At 31.9% G+C, this 12,983-nt stretch overlaps 1 protein-coding gene across 2 annotated transcripts; it reads left to right on the top strand.

Moving 5' to 3' along the window:
* The first annotated feature begins 5,473 nt into the window (after positions 1–5,473).
* Positions 5,474–12,578, top strand: LOC148203981 (SWI/SNF complex subunit SWI3C-like). Of its 2 annotated transcripts, XM_088106788.1 has the most exons (10): positions 5,474–5,662; positions 5,799–6,320; positions 6,421–6,956; positions 9,002–9,097; positions 9,998–10,361; positions 10,430–10,503; positions 10,852–10,979; positions 11,311–11,387; positions 11,499–11,683; positions 11,917–12,578. In XM_088106788.1, the coding sequence occupies exons 1-10, from the start codon at positions 5,644–5,646 to the stop codon at positions 12,376–12,378; spliced, it is 2,463 nt and encodes an 820-aa protein (XP_087962914.1). In that variant the 5' UTR covers positions 5,474–5,643; the 3' UTR covers positions 12,379–12,578. The 2 variants fall into 2 exon arrangements, with proteins under 2 accessions (XP_087962914.1, XP_087962913.1); XM_088106787.1 differs by lacking the exon at positions 9,002–9,097 and having other exon boundaries at positions 5,476–5,662.
* Positions 12,579–12,983: the final 405 nt, after the last annotated feature.

Below are 12,983 nucleotides of genomic sequence, written 5' to 3'. Positions count from 1 at the left end.
TATATATTGTACATAAGAAATCATTTAATTAGTGAAACAAACTTAAATTATTGTCTTAAGTAAACTTTTTACTTGTGTTATCCATGAAAAATGACTAAATTTAATAATATGTTTAGAAACAAAATGAAAAAATAAAGAAAAAATGCTATATAATAGAGTTATCAATAATATCTATTAAAAATATTTCCAATTTCAATAATTTATAGTTTTAGAAAAATAAAAATGACAATAATATGAAGAAAAGTATGTATTATATAATTATTTTGCTTTAAATGTATAATTAAAATTTAATTCTAAAATTTAAAATGTGGAAAAAAATATAAAACTTAATTATTATTTTAAAAAAAAGAAAAATAATACCATATAATAAGCATCCCACAATAATCTTAATTTCTCAAATCTTTAATTTGAGACATTCAAGGAAAGTTTGTGAAAACAAAATGTGTTAATGTTTCTTAACCTATTGGCATTTGACATATTACAATTTTTTTTATCAAGTTTACAAATATAGCAATAAAATTGGTTTTTTAAATAACTTTAAATTGTCATATTTTTTAAATCAAATCTGCTTCTAAAAATTAATTCAAAATGTCGTTTGGAAAAGCAAAAAGCAATAAAACGAAGTCAACTATTTTTTGAATAAAAAAAACAAAAAATAAAATTATTAAGATCACTTTACCGTTGTTATCAATGTTAAAAAACATGTCAAAAATAAACTAATCACCTTTCTATATAACAGGGTTGAAAAATGTGACCTCATTTATGATGGACATGAACTTTAAAACTTTGTTTACTTTGAATGTATTTGGGGAGAGTGATGGAATGAATTTGAGAAAATAAATTTTTTTGTTGTTTATTTGAGTGAATTTGGAGGTAAGTAAGAGTGAATTTGGAAGTAAATTTTTTTAATCTGTCACATCAATCAAATCCTACACTAATTCTCACAAACGGTGTTTCCAAATTCATTCTTACTTACTTCCAAATTCAATCACTCAAATTTATGTTCAAATCCTCTCAAATACACTCAATCACTCTCCCTCAAATTCATTCAACCAAACAAAGGGTAAACCAAAAAGAAAAAATTCTGAAATTAATTAATGACGAAATAAACTACTTTTAATATTTTATTAAATTCGTAAAAACTTATTTAAAATTTATAAAAGAGAGATAAATGTTAACTAATCCACTAAAAGTATTTGTTTATTGACAAAAGTCATTAAAAGTTATATTAACATTTCTACCCTTTTGCGTGATAAAATTTATAAGTTACTGAATTTTTTGTTAATTGATAGAAATAGTTAAAAAATATATTAACATTTTAACATTTGTGTTTGGTAAAATATAGTCATCTTTATGAGTATAAAATATTTAATTAGATATTTTAAAATTAATTATTTAATAAAATTGTTATTGCTTAGAATATTTTTGAAAATAGAGTTCTCTATAAAGACAGTGACATTCAATTATTTTAATATTAATAATTTTTATTATAAATAATTTTGTTAATGAATTATTTTAATACATATAATTTCTCTATGAACCATTTTTTTTAGAGTTTTTTAACTTAATTCTCTAAGGATTTTTCTCCTATACTCATTTGATTGAAGAACCAAGACATGATGATTAATCTTTGCGGTGAACTCTTAGATTTTGACTTATTAGTTTCTCAATTCGCGTAAATTGAATTTCAATTTTTTTTTCTTGATTTGTTTGTTCTTTCTTTGCATTTGGTTCGCATGTAGTATTTGACTTTTATGTACAAGTCTTTACTGATCAGTGATTCTAATTGTATGTCCTGATCGTGTTTGTCTTTTTCTTATATATAGATAAGACATCATGTGAGCTAGAATGCTTTAGGATTCCTTATAACAAATTCATTTGTCTCTTTGTTAGTGTGTATTAATAAGCCAAGACAGTTGTTATGTCATTGACACGTGTACATTGCTGCTTTATAAAGTCTACACCTGTACCTACTTCTAATAATCAAAAAATACAATACACAAAATATTCATTTAGTTTTACTTCTCTCGGTTATACCTCTTTGCTTCTCTGCTTTTTGTTGTTCTATCAGACTTCCACTTCTGCTGTTCTATCACTCTTAAGTAATGGAAGCTAATTGCATTATTTTTAAAGTTATAAATACCTTGAAACTTTTAATTGTATGATTGTATGGTGAATTGACTAGATCATTGATATGTGTGATGAGTATAACCTATTGAATTGTGGTTAGACTCTTAAATTGTATGATTGAATTGTATAATGAAATTTAGTAAATTGAATTTGTGGTTTGAATGTTTGATTCATGAATTTGTTGGTTTGGATTTGATTTGTTTGTTTAAGAGAGTTATAATCTGAGTAATTGGTCAAGTGGTACGAATTTTCATATTTAAATTTGCTTTGAACTAATTCACTACTGAAAGAGCATCCATTTGATCAATTGAACAAATATAAGTTATCTTAAAAAGTAAAAACTATAGGTCTGATATCTAATATAACGTTAAGCAGTGAGGTGACACTGAGCATCCTATTGAGTGGTGTTAGGGTGACATTGAGCACCCAATTTTGTGAATGATTTGGTGTTGAGCAGCATCAGGGTATCGCTGAGCGTCATCCTTGTACCCTAGGTCTAAAACATTTTAACTGATGTTAAGCGCCAAAAAGTGTCATTGAACATCATCTTTTGCAAGAGATCTGGCATTGAGAACCACCTCTAAGTGCCCGTGTTTATATTTGAATTATCTTATTCTTTAACTGTTTGAAAGGAATTCACAATGGACTCTATGCATGTTTAAGAGTATTATGTTGTTTATTTAGTATGATTTTGTGAAGGTTAAAATAATTGTTGATTTATGAAGTTATTTTGAGAATAATTGAGCGTCATCCTTGTACCCTAGGTCTAAAACATTTTAACTTATGTTAAGCGCCAAAAAGTGTCATTGAACATCATCTTTTGCAAGAGATCTGGCATTGAGAACCACCTCTAAGTGCCCGTGTTTATATTTGAATTATCTTATTCTTTAACTGTTTGAAAGGAATTCACAATGGACTCTATGCACGTTTAAGAGTATTATGATGTTTATTTAGTATGATTTTGTGAAGGTTAAAATAATTGTTGATTTATGAAGTTATTTTGAGAATAATTGATAGAATAATTGAGCGTCATCCTTGTACCCTAGGTCTAAAACATTTTAACTTATGTTAAGCGCCAAAAAGTGTCATTGAACATCATCTTTTGCAAGAGATCTGGCATTGATAACCACCTCTAAGTGCCTGTGTTTATATTTGAATTATCTTATTCTTTAACTGTTTGAAAGGAATTCACAATGGACTCTATGCACGTTTAAGAGTATTATGTTGTTTATTTAGTATGATTTTGTGAAGGTTAAAATAATTGTTGATTTATGAAGTTATTTTGAGAATAATTGATAGATCTATGGATAAATATGCATGCAAATAATGATGTATGAAATAGTGATGATGATGTAATGATTTTAAGGAAGCAAATCATATATGGTGTGTAATCTTTAGTCTATGCATTTAGATAATGATTGTTCTATCATGTGAAGTTATGTTGAACTCTACTAAGCCTTCATGCTCATGTAGAAGAGAACGATTAATTAGTGATAGTGATAGGAGGTAGTGTCATAAGGACGATCCTAGAGTTCTTATAGTTGCTAACCTTGTGTGTGTCAACTTCGTAAAAGAATATTTCTTTTGTTTCCACAAGTGTATGACTTTACTAGTATGACTCAATAAAATGTACTCAGATAAATTGAGTCTAGAAGAGTCTAATTTCATGTATGAATGTGTGAAAGTTGTGTGATGAAAATTAACATATTATTAGGTGTTTTGACATTTTTTTTTATATTTTCAGCTAGTTTACCTTGTGTGTGATGAAAACTCTTTTTATACGTTAGCTTATCTAGTTATTTTTGTTGTTGTGTTCTTGTATGCTTATATGTTTATTTTGCGATGATTATCCTATTGGTATGAACATATGAGTGGTAATTGTTGAAGCATATTTGGTGAAGGACAATAATGATGCGAAACATTCTTTTTTACGATGGTTTTTCTTAGTTGTATTACTTTTATTTATCTTTTTTAGCATATATTTATATGTTAAGACAATCTGTTTTTGTTTTATTAATCTTATAATATTTTATTTTATGAATTGTAAGTTGTTAAAAAATGGAATATTACATTATTTATATGTTACATGTTATTAAATTTTAACTTGTTTGTTTAATTTGTTTTCAAGATAACTATTTCAAGATATAGAATATTAAATATTCATTTTAATTGTTTTACCTTTTTAATAATTATTTTTTAAATTTAAATAATTATTCATAAAAAGTTATTTATACAATAACAAAATTATTTATAAAAAAACTTAATTTTTTATAAAAATTTATTTAATATTAATTTTATTTGAATTATTATTCTAATAATAATGTTTTTATTATAATAAAAAAGATAAACACACATATTTGTACATGTATTTTTACTAATTATTTTAATATTAATTAATTTATGAAAAACTTAAAATTTAATTTAATTAATAGTCATCAAAGTGATTACATAATTTATTCATAAAAACATATACATTTTTTTAAAATAATAATAAACAGAAGTACTACAAATTTTAATTAAAAATTAATTAAGTTTTGAAATTATAAAATTATGATTATGTACTAATACTATTTGCTAAAACTGCATAGTTTATTTATACATAAAAATTATATAAAACAACTGTTGAAATAATACATCCTTCAGATTTGGTGCAACTGTCCAATGATGTCTAAACCAATGGTAAGGACTGTGAAAATGGTAAAAACTTATGTTCCTTTTATCTTCCTGAAATTAACAACTATTTTTTTTCTGATTCACTCTTATCTTTTATTTGATGAAAATCTGGAAGTATTTGGGAAAATCAATCAATTAAAAAACTAACTGTTAAAAATGGTACTGTATCATAAAAATTAAATAATTTATCATAAATATAAATTATATTTCAAACGTAATGTTAGTTGAAGTAAAATTTAAGTGTCTGAAAGAAAAATTCAATTAAATGTCATCAATAAATTTTCATTATAAATATTAAATATTAATAAAGTTTACAGATATTCCACTTATTCAACACAAAGAATCTGAATACATTTAAGAACATTGATCTATCATGAATTCATATAATATAGATGGTTTTCTCAAAAATTAAAGTAGATGTTAACATAATAGTTAATTAATTAACATCTTTAAAATACTTGTTAATATTTAACAGAATAATTAAAGGATAAAAAAAAGTAAGGATAAAAAGCCATATGTGAGGTTGTCAACCATTCGTGCCAACCACAGCCTAATAAAAAAGCAGCGTCTGAAACACGCGCCAGGAAAGCAAAGCATCTACATTTGTAGTTCCGGTAACAGCCACAAAAACTCACATCAACACTGTGTTTTGCCCCAAACGCATATCACACATCATCCAGCATAGAGAAAGAGAAAGAGAGATCGATCCTCCAAATCAAAGATATTTCTTCCAACGACAATCCCAATCCTTTGCGCCAATCAACGACCCCACACTCAAATCTTTCCCACAATTTTCTCTCTCTTTCTCTCTCCCTTAAACCCCTCTCTTCTGCTCTTGCCATGCCAGCTTCTCCTTCAGGTATTCATTCACTCCTCTAAACCCTCACTCTCCCAATGCCAATCCTGTCCTTCCAATTCCCCCAATTTCTCTTTTCTTCTCAATTCCCTAATCACTGTTCTCAATTTTGTTTTTATTTCAATTTTCCTTTTTGCAGAAAACCGAACCAGATGGAGGAAGCGCAAGAGAGATTCTCAAGTCGCTCGGCGCCACCCCAAGCACGAAGAGGAGGAGGAAGACGAGGAAGAAAACCCCAATGCAGAGGATGACCATGCAGAACGCGAGTACGATTCCGAAGAACAAACGCATCAACACCAAAACCACCCTAATTCGCAACCACATGTGGAGACGGAGGTTCTCTCAGATCATGGCGTTACCATTTCTCAGTTTCCGGTGGTGATAAAGCGCTCCGTGAACCGCCCTCACTCCTCCGTCACTGCAATCGTGGCTCTGGAGCGAGCCCTTGAGTCTGGAGACAGCAAGGCTCAGAGTTCTCTTGCTCCTCTTGTTATTGAAAACGTGTCTCACGGTCAGCTTCAAGCCCTGTCGGCTGTGCCATCTGATAACTTGGCTTTTGAGGGTGATTCCTCTTTTGTCATAAGTCCCCCTGCCATATTGGAAGGTCGTGGGGTTGTTAAGCGCTTTGGAACTAAGGTTCTAGTAGTTCCTATGCATTCAGGTGAACTGAATTTTGGTCTTGTTTGTTTGACTTCTGTTTTGTTTTCTGAGTTTTGGACGGTTTGGATTGATGTTGGTTTGGTTTGGGTTTGTGTGAGCAGATTGGTTTTCGCCTGCCACGGTGCATAGGTTAGAGAGGCAAGCAGTGCCACATTTCTTTTCAGGGAAGTCACCTGATCATACTCCCCAGAAGTACATGGAGTGTAGGAACTGTATTGTTGCTATGCATTTGGAGGAGCCTGGGAAGAGGATTACGGTTTCTGATTGCCAGGGTTTGTTGACAGGACTTGATTTTGAAGATTTGACTCGGATTGTGAGGTTCCTTGATCATTGGGGAATTATTAATTACTGTGTTCAGACATCGAGACTTGAGTCTCCCAATGTTATGTCTTGCCTGAGGGAGGAGCCTAGTGGAGAGGTCCGTGTGCCGGCTGAGGCTTTGAAATCTATTGATAGTTTGATCAAATTTGACAATCCGAGTTGTAAGCTGAAAGCTGAAGAAATTTATCCGTCATTGACTGCACGTAATGTGGATGTCTTTGATCTGGAGGACAGAATAAGAGAACATCTTTCGGAGAATCATTGCAATTATTGTTCTCGTCCTCTTCCTGTTGTATACTACCAGTCTCAGAAAGAGGTACTCTAGATTCTTTTTTCAAATTTAATATTATATTATGGGTAATGATGGCCTGAATGAAAGTTTAAATATAGAAAGGGCTTCTGTTGTTAATAACACCATGAGTACACAGGGCTATTATAGCTTTACGCATGCAATGCATATAGGTGCAGGAAATGATTATGCCCCTTTAGTTGAATGATTATTTATAGCATCAAGTCTAGTTGATCGAATCAAGAAATAGCTAAAACCTCCATTCCCTTTAGATGGGTTATGTGTGCATGACAGTCAATACTTGTTATATTTCACCCGATATTCTGAATATTTTCTCCCTTTACTCGACCTCATTACACAAACAAAGCAAGAGATAAAACTAACAAGTGAGGTTTGGTTTGGCATATATGAATGCATCTGCTGCTGTATTGCAGGGATGTCATGTAACATGCAATTTTCGATGATTTGTTTCTTCCTCTAGAATCTGAATGTTTGATTATCATGCTGGTTTAGTATTATGAAAGGGAACCCTACAGTAGTTAGTTGACAAATTGTAAATTGCTTAGATTGTTGTCATGGTAATTATGTGAAAGTTTATTAAAAAGTTTACAGAGAAAAATTCTGATGTAAACTATTAATTGTGATATGATCAATGCACCACACAGACTTGTTAGAATACTAGGGTTTTTATTCTCTTAAGAAACTTGTTATGATAATAGTATATTAGGTTATCTGGTTGAGCTTGTATTAATTATATTACATGGCCTCTGTATTTTCGAAATGCCTTATGCACCTCTATATTTTAATTTAAAGTTATTATATTTGTTAGGTGTGTTTATGTGTAACAAGTATATGCTTACTAACCAAACATCAACTTGAGGGAATGTTAAAATATTAATATTCCTACTATTTTAGAAGTATTAGGGGCTGCATGGTTTGAAAAAGTGTTTTTTGCTTTCATTTTCCTTTTTCACTTTTAACTACTTTGTATTCTTTTCTCTTTATTTCTTGTTTTCAGTAGTTTGTTTATGAAACAGAGAAAGCAATCTTCCTAGACAACAATGAAAACAAGGTGATATTTTGGTAATTAAAAGTAAAAATGGAAAATAAAAATAAAAAATACTTTCTCACCATGCCCTTATTTTTGTTGTGTTTTATGCTAGGCTTGTACTGGTGGTACCACGCCAGTGCTTTACCCATTACTAATAAAATGAGAGTATTAGATTTGTGTTTAGACCTCTCATTTCATTGCTACTTTTTTCTCTCTTCTCCATCTTTTTTCTCATAGTTTCCAATGGGAATTTTTATATGAAAGGAACTTCTTTTTAATTGACTTTAAAAACAAGGTGATATTTTGGTAATTAAAAGTAAAAATGGAAAATAAAAATAAAAAATACTTTCTCACCATGCCCTTATTTTTGTTGTGTTTTATGCTAGGCTTGTACTGGTGGTACCACGCCAGTGCTTTACCCATTACTAATAAAATGAGAGTATTAGATTTGTGTTTAGACCTCTCATTTCATTGCTACTTTTTTCTCTCTTCTCCATCTTTTTTCTCATAGTTTCCAATGGGAATTTTTATATGAAAGGAACTTCTTTTTAATTGACTTTAAAAATTATCAAATGGATTTAACTTATTTTAAAGCTCTTAAATTTTAAATTCAACTTTAAAGTAGCTTTTAGGTTCTAAAGAAGTTTGGCCAAAAACTACCTAAGGTGAGTAAAAGCCTCAAACATAGTAATTTCTCCATCAATTCATAAATTGGTGGAGGAGTTTATAGAATCATTTGAATTGTAATCATCACAAGTCAATTGTTTACCTAAAGAAAAATATTTGGGTTATTTTCTTGGTAGCTTGCTACTTGAAATTATGCATCATTTGCAAAGTTTTGTACCCTGAACAAGAATTCTAGCCATGTAGTATGCATATGCAGTACTGAGGCATAAAGAAATGCACTTGTGTGTGTTTGCCTGTGAAAATGGGATCTTCCAGCATTGTTTAAAGCCCATCAAAGCAGTTGTATGGCTCAGATGGTAATGCAGGATCAATAATTACTATAAGATGACTGCAGGGTGGAATGGAAGCCAAAGTCATTTCGGTCCAGGTTTCAACTCAAAAATCATTCAATCTGGACAAAACAAAGGAACTTCATCTACGGCATTCACAGGTTTAAGAACAGAGTATTAGCTCAAAATTCAGCCAAGTTCAACCAAGGCCTGTACCATTTACATATCAAGAATTGATGGAAAGGAAAAGCAATATTTTGTGTCTGAGTTGTGCAGAAAAGTTCAGTTCCCTATATATACAGAGAAACAATTAAGATTGTTAATTTTGGTCACTAATGAAGCCCTGGCAAAAGATGAAGAAGTAGTTGTTATTGAAGTAGATAAAGATAATTTGGAGAACTAGTTTCTATCTTTCAGCCTTAGTGATATGACTGATTTTCCAGCAGGCCATAGTGATGGGAGCTGATATATGGCAGTTAAGTGTTGACAATAAATGCTAGAATTAGTTTTGCATTAGAAACTGCAGGATGACAGTTATGTGTAGAAAATAACTGCTGGTAGTTATGTATTATGCTTAGGAGTATACAGCTGATATTAAGTTGTGTAGTTATTTTCAGTATGCGGACTGAGATTACTCTCTGTAGGATAGTACTTACTCTGTGGACAGCAAGAGAATTGCTGTATTTGTGTAATGCTCTTTTTTGTCCCTGGGACGACTAGTTTATTGTTGTATTGAGTGATTTCATTGTTCAATATTATCTTTTGTCAGTTTTATCCACTGGTGTTCTATCAGCCTGCACTTTGCATTTTACTTTAGTTCTCAATCACCCCTTGAAATACCTAAAGAGAAGCTCCTTTGACATCTCCAATAGATGCCCCACCAAAATTTCGTATTCTCAGATATAGTCATCAGCCAAGGTAGTTTGTCACAGTGGTTAACCTGTCATATATACTAAAATTTGTAAACTATGGACTGATTAGTTGATCCTTGTTACTAAGTAAGCTGCAGATTAACTTTGAACACCTCTTCCATCATATGTAATTAGCATCTATTGTTACAGGTTGATATATTACTTTGCACTGATTGCTTTCATGATGGGAGATTTATCATTGGTCATTCAAGTCTAGATTTTCTAAGGGTGGATTCGACAAGGGATTATGGTGAACTAGACGGGGAAAATTGGACTGATCAAGAAACTTTACTGCTTCTTGAAGCAATGGAGATTTACAATGAGAATTGGAACGAAATTGCTGAGCATGTTGGTACCAAATCAAAAGCACAATGCATTCTTCATTTTCTCCGTCTACCCATGGAAGATGGAAAATTGGAAAATATTAATGTTCCGAGCACACATTTGTCATCCAATGCAATGGATAGAGATGGTAGTGGAAGACTGCATTGTTACTCAAACGGAGATACTGCAGGTCTATCTTATACTTTTAATTCAACTTTCTTGTTATATGGTTTTGATTTGGTATCTATGATGTTACAGGACCTGTCCATCAAGTGAGAGATTCTGACAGCCGGCTTCCTTTTGCAAATTCTGGAAATCCTGTTATGGCTTTGGTGGGTGACTGCTAAGGATATGCTTAAATTATTATTCAACTAAGGCAATTGAAAACATGTTAGTCAGCATATGATGTGGTTATAGTATGGCATTTAGTATCATGTCATAAACTATTTTATTCTTGTTTGTTTATAAAAGAAGTTATAAACAAATCTTGTTCCTTCAAGTTACTTTGCTTCTCTTTGATGGAACCACCAATTTATCTGTTACCGCTCATACAAATGCATTAAAGGGTGATGTGATGGCTAAGATATTGTATCTAGACTCTATAAGTTTCACAACAAATTAAAATGCCTCTTATATTCTGCAGTTCTTATATATTTTGTTTTGGTTGGTGCATTCCAAAGGTTGCCTTTTTAGCCTCTGCAGTTGGACCAAGAGTAGCTGCTTCTTGTGCTCATGCAGCATTAGCAGTATTGTCAGTGGATAATTCTGGCAGCACTTCACAGGTGGAAGCACCTGGGCATGATAATAGGTGTGTATGGCTGTCATAGCAAGTGCAGTTTGTTGGATGAAGTGTTTTCTTCGGGGTTATTACTCATTTTTGTGCATTTTATCTTCTGCTTTTGGCCTTTTATTTTATTTTATTTAAAAAATCTTATAAGTGGAACTGAACCTTATTTAAAACTCCCACAAAAGACAAAATAGAAAAGAAAAGACAATACTAATTTGTGTCTGTATCCTGTTCCTATTTTAGAATAGTATAGTGGGTGGAGTGGGAAAATTAAGCTCAACTTGTTGGGTTCTTTTTGTGAACTTGGTAGTTTAAGAATTTTGTATTAAAAATTAATATTTTTCACATGTAGGACAAATTCCGAAAGCATACGATGTCGAGATGGTGGGTCTCACGGAGAAACAGCGGTATCAAATAATAATAATAATGGTCAGTTATGGTTGCCGTTTTTATATGTTGCCTATATACAACCTTACCCCAGCTCTCTAATAAAAGCCATTATGTAATTCTCTTCTTGGGAATACTTCTTTTTTATTTCAGAGGATAAGGCTAAGGTACATGGTTCATGGGGACTAAATGATGGTAGGACAACCCCACTATCTGCTGAGAAAGTTAAAGATGCTGCTAAAGCAGGCCTCTCTGCGGCAGCAATGAAAGCAAAATTATTTGCCGATCATGAAGAGCGAGAAATTCAGAGGTTGTGTGCTAACATAGTTAATCATCAGGTATCACTGTTGTTTTCTGACTTTAATTCCAGTATTAAACTAAAATGTTAGATATAGTTAATTTCTATTTTGTCCATTTCTGTCTGAATGGTGTGCATCCATGTGTGAAAACAAGTGAACAATTTTTTAGAATAAAGTAAATTAAGCAATTGGAGATTACTAAAACTCAGGTGCAGAGCTATTATTTTGATGTTTTTTAACTTTTGTTTGTGGCTTGCTGTTATTATTGCCAGCTGAAAAGATTAGAGTTGAAGCTGAAACAGTTTGCGGAAATCGAAACATTGTTAATGAAAGAATGCGAACAACTGGAGAGAACAAAGCAAAGGTTTGCTGCTGAACGGTCTCGTGTAATATCAGCACGTCTTGGAACTGCAGGAGCCACACCCACAATGGCTGTATCGGGTGTTGGTCCTTCAATGGCTAGCAATGGCAACAACAGGCAACAAATGATCTCTGCTTCTCCCTCACAGCCCAGCATCTCAGGGTATGGCAGCAATCAATCACTTCATCCGCATATGTCCTTTGCCCCACGACCTTCGATGTTTGGGTTGGGCCAAAGATTGCCGCTATCTATGATACAACAATCACAATCACCTTCTTCAACTGCCATGTTCAATGCCCCTAGTAATGTGCAGCCCACGTCCAATCATCCATTGTTGAGGCCTGTATCAGGAACAAACTCTGGTTTAGGTTAAATAGGGGAGTAGATTTTGAGTTTTGGAACTTAAAAGGTGTAATTTTCATGGGTAATCATCTATTTCAGAAAGTGAAGAGGAGGTTAGGTGGATGTGGCAAGAAAGTTATTTAGTCTGTAGATCCTGTAATTCGTTGAAGTTGATTGTGAAACTGTGCTTAAAGGAAAAATAAGTATCATGTGATGTTCCAAAGTTGTTTATTTTCTTGTGACCTTTAGGTACCTTGAAACCTTGAAATCTTGTCAAGCCCCACAGATCTTCTATAGTTAGATTAAATTAAAACTACTTGGATGAATAAGGACCACGAAATGGTGACTGCTGTCTTCAGTCCTCGTGATATGTTATGTAGTCCACGGTTGTTCTTATTGTGTTGTGCTCATGGAGACCGACTTCTGGACTTCTGGATTCACCTAGTGTTAAAAATTGAAAAAAATCGCTAGTTGAGAGAAAAAAAGGTGTAGCTCTACGTAGAGGGAGAAATTTAGATGAAATTAATATGATTGTACTGAAATTGATTACAACGAGTACAGCAACATAATTTGATATTCTTATATAAGTTGTATCTTTGATGTCGATGTGGATAAATTGGCACAATTAATCATTCA

This window comes from Vigna umbellata, chromosome 2, assembly GCF_029865625.1.
Source record: "Vigna umbellata cultivar VRB3 chromosome 2, Vumbellata_1.0, whole genome shotgun sequence".
Taxonomy (NCBI): domain Eukaryota; kingdom Viridiplantae; phylum Streptophyta; class Magnoliopsida; order Fabales; family Fabaceae; genus Vigna; species Vigna umbellata.
This window is presented reverse-complemented; position numbering and strand designations above follow the sequence as displayed.

Bases quoted from the DNA above. Each gene is read 5' to 3' on its own strand.
- LOC148203981 (XM_088106788.1), top strand. The intron at 10,362-10,429 runs GTCTATCTTATA...ATGATGTTACAG, and splicing joins CTCAAACGGAGATACTGCAG to GACCTGTCCATCAAGTGAGA. The intron at 10,980-11,310 runs GTGTGTATGGCT...TTTCACATGTAG, and splicing joins GCACCTGGGCATGATAATAG to GACAAATTCCGAAAGCATAC.